Raw genomic sequence first — 13,112 nt, forward strand, 5'->3', positions numbered from 1 at the left:
TAGAGAGGAAGGGAGAGGGAAAGAGCGATAGAAACATCAATGATGAGAGAGAATCATTGATTGGCTGCCCCCTGCACACCCCCTACTGGGGATTGAGCCCACAACCCGGGCATGTGCCCTTGACCAGAATTGAACCCAGGACCCTTCAGTCCTCAGGCTAACGCTCTATCCACTGAGACAAACCAGCTAGGGCTATAGCAAAATTCTCGAAGGTGGCGCTGGCACTGGCTTAGCTCCACATTTCCCTGGGGCCAGCTCAAGGCATAGTTTTCCCACCCCTGGCCATACCTCTGCCTTCCCTCTGAGGTGCTCCTCTTCACCCCAAGTTGGGGAGCGTGGCACTGGCCCAGGATGTCCTGGATCAGGGCTGCACCTGGGGTGGGGGTGGGGGAAGGGGCCTGGTCCTCACCTTCCTGAAGAAAGGCAGTTGTCTGTGTCTCTGTGTCACTGCTCTCTTGAATGCGCCAGCCCCAGGGCCAGGTCACTCTGGGTATCCAGCTTCAAGGGGCCCTTGGTGATGGTTCTCTAACGCTGGTGACACATCTTCCCAGGGCCTTGGGTCATCCTCCCACAAATGCATCTGTCCTGAATGATGACACATGCTTCTCCCAGAGCTGGAACTGACTGGTAGCAACCAGGCCACTTGTTCCTTGCTTGTAGGACAGCAGGTGTCACTGGGCTTTGAGACCTGAGTTCTAATCCCAGCTCTGTCACTCAACATCCAAGTGGCCTTGGATAAGTCACTTCGCTGACCTCAGTTTCCAATGGAGATGACAAGCATGAATGAGCCAGAACCTTTTCAAGGACAAATGACAAATACTTAGCAGAAAGGAGCTTAGACCAAAAGGGAAATTTATCAGCTCATGAAATGGAGAAGAATAGGATTATGTCATGGTAAGTTCAGGCATGAATATGAACAGTATCATCACCATTCAGATCTGCTTTCTTCTGTATTGGTATGGTTCTCTGTCAGGCTTTCTCCCTGCAGCAGCAAGATATCTCTAGAAGTTCCAGGCTACTAGTTCATACCATTTAGCAGAACCTTGGGGTCATGTGACCAACTCTGAACCAACCATAGGGATAAGGTATCTGGACCTCTCTGACTGGCCAAATAGGTCACATGACTATACCTGGAAGGGCAGTGTCATACCCAACTGAAACACTGTGCATTGAGAGCAGGGAAAGAGTCCCCCAAAGGACCAGGAGGTCTGATACCAGAAGTGATGCAAAGCAGCAAAATCATAACCCTTCACTAACAATTCCACTTACTATTAGGAGAGTCTGATGAAAAAAGGCATGTGAAGTCACCTTGGAAAATTCTATATCAGATTTTTGATGCTATAATCCTATCTAATAAAGAGGGAATATGCTAATTGACTGCCCCGCCTCAAAGATGGTGGTACCACAGCCACAAGATTGTGGTGTTCAGCCCCACATGCCTACCTCTGGAGTTCCCCAGTTTCCTCAGCCCCCCAGCCACCCAGGGCCACCCGAGGCTCAGGTAACCAAGGCCAACCGAGGCTTGCGCTGCTGGCAGTGGCAGCAGCAAAGGTGTGATGGGGCATTTCCTTCCCCTGATCGCTGGGTCGCCTCCTGCCCCTGAGGGCTCCCGGACTGTGAGAGGGAGCAGGCAGGGCTGAGGGTCCCCCCCCCCCCCCCCGTCCAGTGCATGAATTTTCATGCACCAGGCAGGCTTCTAGTTAATTATAAAGAAGAAGAAAAGGAGGTAGACATATGGCCTCCAAGGTGTTTGGAAAAAAAAATAGAAAAAAAAACCTTTATGTGATTTGCATATGAAACCAATAGGGTTTACTTTTTTTTAGATTTTATTTAAATCCTCTATTTTTTTTTGTTAACAACTTTGAGATATAATTTACATAACACAAAATTCACCCTTTTAAAAAGTGCACGATTCAGTAGTTTTTAGTACAGGCACGGTTTTCTGGCCATGGCCACCATCTAATTTTAGAACATTTTCATCATCTCAGATAGAAACCCTGTGCCCATTTAATGTCACTCCCTGCCTCCATGCCTCCACTCCACCCCCAACTAGGCAACCACTGATCTACTTTCTGTCTCTAGATTTGTCTATTCTGGACATGCCATATAAATAGAATCATAAATATGTGGTCTTTTGTGACTGGTTTCTTTTACTCAATATGATTTCAAGGTTCATCCATTTAGCATGTATCAGCACTTTATTCCTTCATGGCTAAGTAATATCCCATTGCATTTATACACTACATTTTGCTTATCCATTCATCAGCTGATGGATAGTTGGGTTGCTTTCACTTTTTGACTATTATAAATAATGGTGCTATGAACATCTGTGTACAAGTTTTTGCATAGACATGTTTTCTTTTTTTAAAAAAATATATTTTATTGATTTTTCACAGAGAGGAAGGGAGAGAGACAGAGAGTCAGAAACATCGATGAGAGAGAAACATCGATCAGCTGCCTCCTGCACACCTCCCACCGGGGATGTGCCCGCAACCCAGGTACATGCCCTTGACCGGAATCGAACCTGGGACCCTTCAGTCCACAGGCCGATGCTCCATCCACTGAGCCAAACCGGTTTCGGCTGCATAGACATGTTTTCAATGCTCTTGGGTATATACCTAGGAGTGGAATTGCTAAGTCATGCAGTAACTCCATGTTTAACTTTTTGAGGAACTAATAAACTGCTTTCCAAAGCAACTGTGAGTTTTCCTACTGCCACTGATGGCTCACGTGCAGAGAGAGGCTTATTCATAAATCACTTTGGCTTTTAAAAATTAATGCTCACTTTCTTAAAATGCATATTTTAAAACATAAGCATTTCAAAAATTTTTAAGTTCAATTACCAGTCATATCATTCTAATCACAAATCTAATGACTATTAATAACCTCTAAGGGGGCTTTGATTACTAAATGGTCTTCTTTTTAAAATTAAAATGGCTTTAGGCAGTTTATATTGCACTTATTTATCCTATATGTAAGTAGATTACCATATTTTCTTTTTAAAAATATTTTAAAATTTATTTTAGAGAGAGAGAGACATCAGTGTGAAAGAGGAACACCCATCAGCTGCCTCCTGCAGGCCTCCTACTGGGGATTGAGCCTGCCAGGTGCCCTGACCAGCGCAACCAACCGAGCCACACTGGCCATATTTTCTTTTTTAAAGTAATTGCTGTATAATGATTACATCTCAATAAAGCTGGGGGAAAATTAAGTAAAATGAAAAGAACTCAGTTCTCTTAAAATTTTTTTTAAATAAAGCAATTGATTGACAAACTAACCTCCCAAGTACTTTTATTGCATTCTAATAAGTAAACATTTAAATACAGTGAATTTGAAGATTTTTTTTGTTTTAATGTTTTTACAATCCCAATAAGAATTTAACTTTGGCCCTAACCAGTTTGGCTCAGTGGATAGAGCGTTGGCCTGCGGACTCAAGGGTCCCAGGTTCGATTCTGGTCAAGGGCATGTGCCTTGGTTGCAGGCACATCCCCAGTGGGGAGTGTGCAGGAGGCAGCTGATCGATGGTTCTCTCTCATGGATGTTTCTAACTCTCTGTCCCTCTCCCTTCCTCTCTGTAAAAAATCAATAAAATATATTTTTAAAAAAAATTTAACTTCGAAGAACAGTCTAAATAAATGATTCAACTGTCTGATTTAAATGAGAATCTCCAGGCTCATCTTTTAAGCACCCCACTATGCCAAATTATTTTAAACATTTCAAGTACTTAAAATACCGAATATGCACAATGCAACACACACACAAAAAACAACCCCACACATTAACACTGTTAGTTTGATTCTCTTAAACAGTTCCACACATAATTCTAAATTTTCCTACAGTTGATAGATAATTACCCAGTAAAATCTATCTGAAGTTTACCTTCCCGAGTGATATGGTGTGGGGAAGGGGATGGGGAGTGAGGAACACACCTCCTGAGCTGACTAAGATTTTATGTCAAGATTTTTCTTTTTTCTTTTTTTTTAATATATTTTATTGATTTTTACAGAGAGGAAGGGAGAGAGATAGAGAGTTAGAAACATCGATGAGAGAGAAACATTGATCAGCTGCCTCCTGCACATCTCCTACTAGGGATGTCCCCGCAACCCAGGTACATGCCCTTGACCAGAATCGAACCTGGGACCTTTCAGCCCGCAGGCCGATGCTCTATCCACTGAGCCAAACCGGTTTCGGCAAGATTATTTATTTATTTATTTATTTATTTATTTATTTATTTATTTTAAAATTATAGCCAACATACAATATTATATTAGTTTCATGTGTATAACATAGTGATTAGGTATTTATATACCTTACAAAGTTATCACCTCAATACATCTAGTACCCATCTGTTACCGTACATAGTAATTACAATATTATGGACTCTATTCCCTATGCTGCACATTGCATCCCCGGGGCTTATTTTATAACTGACAGTTTGTACTTCTTAATCCTTTCTTTCACCTTTTCCACCCACCTCCCCACCTCCTCCCAAGGTTTTTCTTCTGTGTGACCCTATCAGGTTGAGCCCCTTTTTATAGCCACTCACCCAGACCAACATTTACAAGTGGGGATCAGATGGCCCAGAGCCTAGGGTTTGAATACATCATAACTCAATTTTCAAGCCTTTGTCTTTAATTACTACCCATGTTATGGCACCATTTGTTTAGGTTCAATGTATTTAATTCTTCATTTCTCTGAATTCTGACTCTGGAGCCAGACTGACTTGGGTTGAGTCCTGGCTCTGCCAGTTACTAGCTGTGTGACTTTGGGAAGACATTTAATCTCTTGGTGCCTCCGTTTTCTCAGCCATCAAATGGAGGGGGGAAGTGCCTGCTCACAAGATTATTCTGCAGCTTGAGATCATGTATGTGAGGCCCCACGGACAGTGCCTGACCTAGAGTCAGCATGGTTTATGAGTTTGCTGCACTGTCACCGTACCGCCGTCTCTGTTACATGTTAGGACCACAGCCTGCAGCACTATTCACAGGCCATCGAATTGGGTTCTGAATTGGGTTCTGTGTGTGAGAGCAGTCTGACTCAGGGCCACAACATCTAAGGTCATTCTGATCATCCATGTCATCATCCTGCCTCTTAAGAATGTCACATGCTCCCTCTGCTGGACAGTACCTCAGGCTTGGGCTGAGTCCCGGAACCCACATGCAATTCCAACCAGTTCCGTTCTCAACCTGTGGGTCGTGACCCCTTTGGGGGTCGAACGACCCTTTCACAGGGGTTGCCTAAGACCATCAGAAAACACACATATATTTACATATTGTTTTTGTGATTAATCACTATGCTTTAATTATGTTCAATTTGTAACAATGAAAATACATCCTGCATATCAGATATTTACATTACGATTCATAACAGTAGCAAAATTACAGTTATGAAGTAGCAACGAAAATAATTTTATGGTTGGGGGTCACCACAACATGAGGAACTGTATTAAAGGGTCACGGCATTAGGAAGGTTGAGAACCACTGCTCTAAGATCTGGGTGTTTGGTGAAGTGGGTAATGGCCCTTTAAGAGGCAGTAGCTAGCTCCCAGTTGCCATGGAGACGGCTGGAAACAGACTGGGTGGCAGGCAGCAGGCAGCATGTCCTCTAAAGTTCATTCCAAAGGTGGGAAGAGGGCCACTGGGGCTGGAGAGGGGAGGGCGACCTTCTCCCTCACAAACTGCCCAGAGGTAGCCTTGGAGGAGTCTGCTCTTGGGACCAGTGCCCACCCCTGTCCTTCTCTCTGGTGTCGGCCATCCCAGCTTCCTTTCCTTCCATAGGCCTCAAGGCCAAGGACCAGCCGGCCCCAGCCCCAGAGAGTCCACCACCCCCAGAGGCCAATGCTGAAGCCATTCACTTCCTCAACTCCCTCAGTGAGCCTGGGCAGCGTGTGTGTGTGTGTGTGTGTGTGTGTGTGTGTGTGTGTGTGTGGCAGGGGGTCGGGGGCACAAGTGTGGAGAGGAGGGGAGAGAGAAGGAAGGCCCAGACCTGGCCTGGTCTCTCTCACCCTTGATTCTCCTGGGACTCAGAAAGGGTTGATATTTGTTGATATTTTTCAAGGGAAGCCCAGGGACATGGGGGTCGCTGGGGGTGCCTTCACCTGCTGGCTGCTGTAGGGGCTGCCTGGGAGACGGGATTGAGGAGGGAGTGGGTAGGGACTGTGGGACACTAGTGGCCAGGGGGTCAGAGAGTTGAGGCTTGGAGCTGGGGCTTTAACTGTCCCCACGGAACCCCCTCCCCCAGGGCAGGAGGAGCTGCAGATGCTGTTCTTCTCCGAGACTCTGGCCATGGTCTCGAAAACAGGGGAGCCGCAGGGAGAGCTGACCATTGAGGTGCAGAGTGGGAAACACGAAGACAACGTGGGCACCATGTCGCCATGCGCCCTCGTGCACGCCTTTAGCCGTGGCTTCGTGGACAAGATGCTCTGCGGAAACTCTCTCCTGGGTAGAGTCCCTGCTGCTAACACCTTCCCGCCCCCGCCCCCCACCTCAGCAACCCCCACTCCTCCCCTTCTCCATCCCCAGGACTTTGCTTAGTACCAACCCTTGGACTTCACCGTGGGACCAGAATGAGGCACAGGGAGTGTGAGGGAGGTGGGGGAGACTCAGGACAAGAGCATCAGTTTTGTCTAGTTTTTTGCTGTGGCCACACTATACCTGGGCCTTCCAACCTGGGCCACCACCCTCCCCTCCTGCAATCTCCAACACTGTCTCCCTCAATGGCACCGTTCCCCTCCTTCCACCCCAGGCTATCTCACGTGGAACCTGGAGATCATGGAACAACATAGTCAGGAGTTCGTCAAGGTAACTTCTGGAGCCCCGAACCTTGACCCCAATCCAGGGTGAGAGAATAGAGACCCTGGGAGAAAGAGAAGAGAAAGGAAAGGGGTTCAATGGAATGTCACCCTAACTCTCTCCTCAGTTACCCTGTAATCCCTACAAAAGCCTGGGAAACATCCATCCAGGGAACAGGAGGCCAGCAGCAGGTTGCTTCTGAGGACCTTCTAATACACAAACGCTGGGTCCAGGCCAGCTGGACCCCTCCAGCCTGAGAGCCGGGCATCTCCTAGGGCCACGCTGGCTGACCTTTCCCAGAACCTGACCTTTCCTAAGGGCCTGTCACCACCTGCCTCCAAACTCTCCTGCTCTGTGCCCCTCACAACCGCCCAAGCCATGTCATTAACTTTTGGAACATGACCTGCTTACACTGTGGAAGCCCCTTTTGCCTAAAACCTTCCCACACAAACCATCCCCGTCTTTGAAAGCCTGTATTTGAAGTGTATTTGCTTTTTAACTTTATTCTGCACCGTCACATGACTTCTATTCTTGGGCTTTCCTGCACATGGAAGGTTTTCTATCCAAATCTCCCCTTGGTTTTCTCACTTATAAAGGAGAATGGATAAGGTGGCCTTTGGTGGGGGAAGGGGGCATTCGTATACAATCCTGGGAGTCCCTGATTCTCCTCTCCATGCTCTGGCCCTCAGTTCCACATCCTCCCCATGGAGCAGAAGACGAGTTTGCTGAAGCAGGGGGACCAGCTGGCCATGACCAGAAGTATCAAGGAGGGTGAGGTGAGGGTGGGAGCCAGGTGGGGACCGTCCTCCATATCCTCTGGACACCAGGAGGCCAAATTGCATCAGAACCTGGAGTGGGGGCTCAGTGAGGACTGTATGCCCAACACCTGGCTTGCCCACCCTCCCTGTCCCTTTCTGGCTCTATGTTCCTAACACATTTTTGTCCTGAACAGGAAGTGAGGAACGAAGTGACATTCTTCCCCTGGCACTCAACTGCGGGCTTCATCTCCCAGGCTGCCAACCTGCTGCTGCTGAGGGTGATGGCCTGGAGGCAGATGGTGCCCAGTAATGCCCGCTTCCTGGCCTTGGACACGGAGGGCAAATTCTGCTATTGCACCTACGTGAGGGATCTCCGGCGGGGGTGGGGGGGTGGGGGGGGCGTGAACTTGGCCTGGGGAAAACTAGAAGGGGCAGGAGAATGCTGAGGTGGGGGAAGAGAAAACTACAGAGTGGAAGGGGGTGGAATGGGGATGGAACCAGGCCAAGGGACAGGGGCTTCCACAGGCAGGAGAAGGTAAGGCCTCATTTGTTAGCGAGAAGATCAAGCCGGGGCAGGTGGAGTGAGGAGAGGGACTAAGAGGTGAGCAGTTGAGGGAAACAACACTCAGTCTAGGAAAAAGAAACATTTTTTAACATCAGGAAATGCAGTATCTCCAAGTACACTTAAATATTCTTTATTGTGTCTTAACCCTGAACCGTCTTCCTTTTTTTTTCCTTTCTTTTGTTTTGGCTAAAATTTCATAATCAACATACCTAGGACTCCCTGCAATACGTGATTTTAAAGCCGTGCCTCTGGACACACACTAGGGGCTGATTTGACCAACTTTGTGAATGACATTCTAGTCTTTTCTATCACATATTGCAGGGAGCCCTAGCAATGTGTTTGACACAAACAGGCACGTGCCATTTACCCGTTTTCTTGGAAACACGTGTTTTGCGTTAGCACTTTTCTCCCTATGGCTGCAGCCCCACCAGGGGTTTATGTTTTAGTTCCAGCAGGGCATCCTGCCTGCAGCAGGAGGGGCCACAAATCCTAGTTGAGTCCCACCCCTCAGAGCTCCACTGCCCCCCACCCCAACACACACACACACTCACACCTAATTGGTTGATCCTCATCCTTGTAGCAGAATCTGACAACTAGAAGCACGTGGTCATGGGGAGGGATTGGGGCAGGAACAGGCTGGTGCTGGCTATGAGGGGACCCCCAACTTAACTTTGGGGGCACAACTCAAATCTTGTGGTGCCTGGACAGCCAATTGTTGCTCATCACTGATGAACAAGGAATGAAGCTGTGAGAGGAGAAAAGAGCCAGGGAAAGATTGTCAGAGAGACCCTGGTGGGCATCCACCTCCCCTCCTTCTCTCCTTTTTGGCTGCTGCCAGAAAGCCCTGGGCTCCCAGACCATCCAGGTGGACCGTCAGCAGGCGGACGCATTCATCGTGGAGCAGACCGTGCACTCGGTGGAGGGCATCCCCTTCTCCTGCCAGTTCTACCTGCTGTCTGACGGGTGAGCGGCTGGGGCAGGCCCAGGGGGCAGGGTGAGCACAGCCTGGGACTCAGCCTTGGAGGCTGATGGGAGAAGGAAGCCACTGTTTCTGGGGACACCACCAAGAAGAGTTGCTGTTGAGATCTGGGTGCCCCTGCTTTATCCACACCTTTCACCCTTTCTTTACTTACTCACTCACTTTCCTGGTCCTCATGATGCCTCCCAGACCTCACCACAGAGCCCTACATGGCAGAGGACGCTCACACCAATTCCCCAGGACCTAAGGCATAGTTAAGGCAGCTGTCACAGGTGCCGGGTTTCACACTGATAAACACCGAGGTTTGAACAACTCAACACGCAGTAAGATGCTGGGAGAAGCATTCTGGCACACAACTAAGCTGTCATCAGCAACATGCAGGAGACCAAACCGTGAGGAAATGTGGGAGGGGGAGAAGAATTTGTTTCTTGACATTTCTGAAGAGGTATTGACATACTCACTACACTAAACAGGGTGATCAGAGCATTCTTGGACTTCCTTAGTTCATCACTTAGCGTGTGGTTGCTGTTTTGCACGTCACGTATCGGAGGCTCATGATTTTTTTTAGTGATTACGACTCTAAAGGTTTTGGTCCAGTCCTGGCACACCAGCGTGTATCTTCAGGGGTAGGAACAGTGCCCAGTTTGAAAAGCAGGGGCCATTACTGGGGGAATTAGAAATGAACTTGACCTGGGAACTCAAAGATAAGTGGGAGGACAGCAGTAAAGGGAAGTCCCCAGGACGGCTGCCTTTCAAGGGAGTGGGCTGGTCTAGGAAAATGCACACCTTCTCCTGTGTGGCACTCCAGGCACCTGGCCAAGAGAGTCCAGGTGGGCTCCCCCGGCTGCTGCATCATCACCAAGATACCTGTCTTGAGGGAGGAGGGTGAGTGAAGCCTCTAGTTGGTGGGAGAGTGGGAACACCCAGCCCCCCCCCCCCCCCACCTTACTTTCCCTGCAGGGGCTGGATTGAGGGTGCTATGGGTGCCATCAGAGCCGGAGATCCGATAAAGAAGCTTTGCCCTCCAGCCCTTGACCCCATGGCCATTAGGGGAGGGTCATTTTGCAGGGACCCACTGCCAGCAACTCTGCCCATGTGGGCGGATCCCTGGGTTTCACCTGCCTGCAATCCTGGTGCTCTTGGGCGTCCCTGTGTGTCCGAGGGAGGTTCTGGGAGTGGATACACAACCTTCCTCCCTTGGCTCCCAGATGAGATTGAGCCTCGCCCAGTGTTTGAGAAGAAGCCCCTGGCGTGGGAGGAGGACATAGAGCTGTACTCGAGGTTCCTGGAACGGAAGGTGAGGAGAGGCTGCCCCCAGCCTGGGGTGCCCATACCCCCTCCCCCAGCACCCCCCTCCCCCGCATAAACCCCAAAGTTAAAGATCCCTCTTCCTGCCGGGTTGCCCTGCACACCCCAAGGGACTGGGAGGCCCCAGCGCCCCTAAGTGCCCTAGCGAAGTGGGGGGCGGGGCCTCCTGGGGGGCGGGGGTCCCGTCCGGCTCAGCCTCGTCCCCGCCAGGAGGAGCTGCGCCTCAGCCACACCAGGTACCTGCAGCAGCACCCCGACGGCGAGGCGATCGTCTCCGACTTCCTGCTCTTCCTGCTGCTGCGCCAGCCGGAGGACGTGGTCACCTTCGCCGCCGAGTTCTTCGGGCCCTTCGCCCTGCGCCGCCCGCCCACGCCCGCCCTGCGCTCCTCCACCCCGCGGAGCCCCTTCCGCTCGCTGGACCCCCGGACTAAGCGGGAAACGCAACAGGACCGAGCCCTGAGGCTGGGGCCCCGCAGGGACCCGGAGGCCTTGCTTTCCCTGCTGCGGTTTTGATGGAATAAACCGAGCTGGAACCTTCCCTGGCCAGCCTGTGTCTGGACTAAGAATAGGAGCCCTTGACGTCGTTTATCGAGAGAATCTCAGCCTGTCTTCCTAAATGCTCTTTCCGTCATTATCCCCATTTTGCAGCTAAGAAGCTAGAGGCACAGAAAGGTTAAACAGCTCTTAGAGTGAGCACGTGGGGAGCTGGATGCAGATCTGGAGGTTACATTCCAAAACCCACGCTCTTAGTCACTCGGTTATCGGGGGTGAGGGGTGGGGCTTCTTGTCACTCGGGATCACTCTGGGTACCACGTAACGTAACTGCCCGCTCCCCCACCCCAAGAAAAAGAGCAGATGACGTCGGGGGAGAGATGGGGAAGGGACCCTGACCACCACTGGCTCCTCCGAAGCCTCCCGGCCCCCGCTGCCAGCTCCCCATTTTCACTGACCTACGGATCCCCACAAACTGCATGTGATGGTCCCCATTTATCGGCTCCCGGAGAAAAAGGATGGACAGGTGATCACTTCCTCCATTAGGTTCCTTGCTTAATGTCGGTCTATCCAGGAGCTTGTTTCTGCCCAGTGCTAGCTGCTGCTCAGTAACAAATGTTAGGCGAGCGCCCAGAAGGCAGCTGGCAATGGGGGTGCCCTCGGTCAATTCATTCATCCAGCTTCCTGCTGCAAGAGGAGGGACTCGGAGAAGTTCTGCATTCCGGTGAGCAATACCAGCCAATATCTCCAAGGCTGGGAGTAGGGGCTAGTTCATGGCCCAGAAATCAGGGAAGGAAGGCTTCATGGAGAACTGTCACTTGAGTCTTAAAGAATTTTTAAAAATATGTATTTTATTGATTTCAGAGAGAAACATCAATGATGAGAGAGAATCTTTGATCAGCTGCCTCCTGCACGTCCCCCACTGGCGATTGAGCCTGCAGCCTGGGCATGTGCTGATTGGGAATTGAACACTCACCTCCTGGTTCATAGGTTAACCTCAACACTGAGCCGTGCTGACTGGGCAACTTAAAGAATTTTTAATAATATATTTTATTGTCCCCTTCCCCTATGTTCATTAGAAAAACCTTAGAAAAAGGTCATAAACCAAGAGAAGAAGTGAATTCACTTCAATTCTTCTACCTAGAAGCAGCCACTCTTCAGGTTTTGGCAAATATTCTCTCTACTCTTCTTTTCCAGCAAAACGTGGTGTTTGTTCAGCAATTACTCTGTCAAACACTTTTACATAGAATGTTTGATCTGGTCTTCACAGTTCTCAGGGACTTCATTTAACAAAAAGTGAAATCATACAGTAATTGATTCTCCGTAACTGGTAATTGCATACTTAATTGTATTCTTGGAAAGTTTCATACAGATAAAGCTGGAATCTCCCTAGATTCCCACCCCAGTCTCCTTCTGTTTTGAAACTTTTTTCATGTGTTTTAATGGGTTCTTTCATTTAGCAATATATTTTGAAAATATTTCCCTGTCACTACAGTCTTCTACAGGGTATCCCCACAAATGTATACACACTTTAACAGCTGATAGCTCAATTGATGTTTCTTTCTTTGCAGACTTAACCCATTGGAATTAATAATTATTCAAAGTGTGTATACATTTTTTGATGATTCTACCATAAGGTAACCAATCTCTCCCCTGCCCCACCTTTTTATTTTTTACTATCATAAACCCTGCTGCATTGAATATCCTTGTAGCTAAATCTTTGCATATATCAACAATTATTTTCTTTTTTTTAAAATATACTTTATTGACTTTCCACAGAGAGGAGGGGAGAGGGACAGAGAGCCAGAAACATCGATGAGAGAGAAACACCGATCAGCTGCCCGCCGCACACCTCCCACTGGGGATGTGCCCGAAACCCAGGCACATGCCCTTGACCGGAATCGAACCCGGGACCCTCCAGCCCGCAGGCCGACGCTCCATCCACCGAGCCAAACCGGTTTCGGCAACAATTATTTTCTTAAGGATACATTCTGAGGAGTGTAATTGTTGCATTGATATTAAGGCTTTTGTTTGTTTGCTTGAACAAGTTGCCAAATTCTACATGTGTAGCATTTTTATTAAGGGTCCGATAAAGCCTTGCAGGCAGAGAAAATGACATAAGCAGAAGTAAGAAAGTGCAATGTATGTGCATGGTCTAGAGCAGGACATCCAACAACTGCAATGATAGGAATGCTCTGTACCTGCAGCGTCCAGTGTGG

At 48.9% G+C, this 13,112-nt stretch overlaps 1 protein-coding gene across 3 annotated transcripts; it reads left to right on the forward strand.

Moving 5' to 3' along the window:
- The first annotated feature begins 832 nt into the window (after positions 1-832).
- On the forward strand, positions 833-12,870 carry CATIP (ciliogenesis associated TTC17 interacting protein). Of its 3 annotated transcripts, none has more exons than XM_070422119.1 (10): positions 833-894; positions 5,778-5,870; positions 6,241-6,441; positions 6,745-6,800; positions 7,481-7,567; positions 7,744-7,911; positions 8,953-9,077; positions 9,902-9,978; positions 10,302-10,390; positions 10,612-12,869. In XM_070422119.1, the coding sequence occupies exons 1-10, from the start codon at positions 864-866 to the stop codon at positions 10,912-10,914; spliced, it is 1,230 nt and encodes a 409-aa protein (XP_070278220.1). In that variant the 5' UTR covers positions 833-863; the 3' UTR covers positions 10,915-12,869. The 3 variants fall into 3 exon arrangements, with proteins under 3 accessions (XP_070278220.1, XP_070278221.1, XP_070278222.1); XM_070422120.1 differs by lacking the exon at positions 833-894 and adding an exon at positions 5,570-5,622; XM_070422121.1 differs by lacking the exons at positions 833-894; positions 5,778-5,870 and adding an exon at positions 5,577-5,622 and having other exon boundaries at positions 10,612-12,870.
- The last annotated feature ends 242 nt before the right edge of the window (positions 12,871-13,112 follow it).

This window comes from Myotis yumanensis, unplaced genomic scaffold, assembly GCF_028538775.1.
Source record: "Myotis yumanensis isolate MYYU_CA2020_CCGP unplaced genomic scaffold, mMyoYum1.0.hap1 SCAF_8, whole genome shotgun sequence".
Classification (NCBI taxonomy): Eukaryota; Metazoa; Chordata; class Mammalia; order Chiroptera; family Vespertilionidae; genus Myotis; species Myotis yumanensis.

Excerpts from the sequence above, each read along its gene's own strand:
- CATIP (XM_070422119.1), top strand. The coding sequence starts at position 864 with ATGAAATGGAGAAGAATAGGATTATGTCATG. Across the intron at positions 9,078-9,901 it reads TTCTACCTGCTGTCTGACGG|GCACCTGGCCAAGAGAGTCC; the intron begins GTGAGCGGCTGG and ends GTGGCACTCCAG. Across the intron at positions 9,979-10,301 it reads ACCTGTCTTGAGGGAGGAGG|ATGAGATTGAGCCTCGCCCA; the intron begins GTGAGTGAAGCC and ends CTTGGCTCCCAG.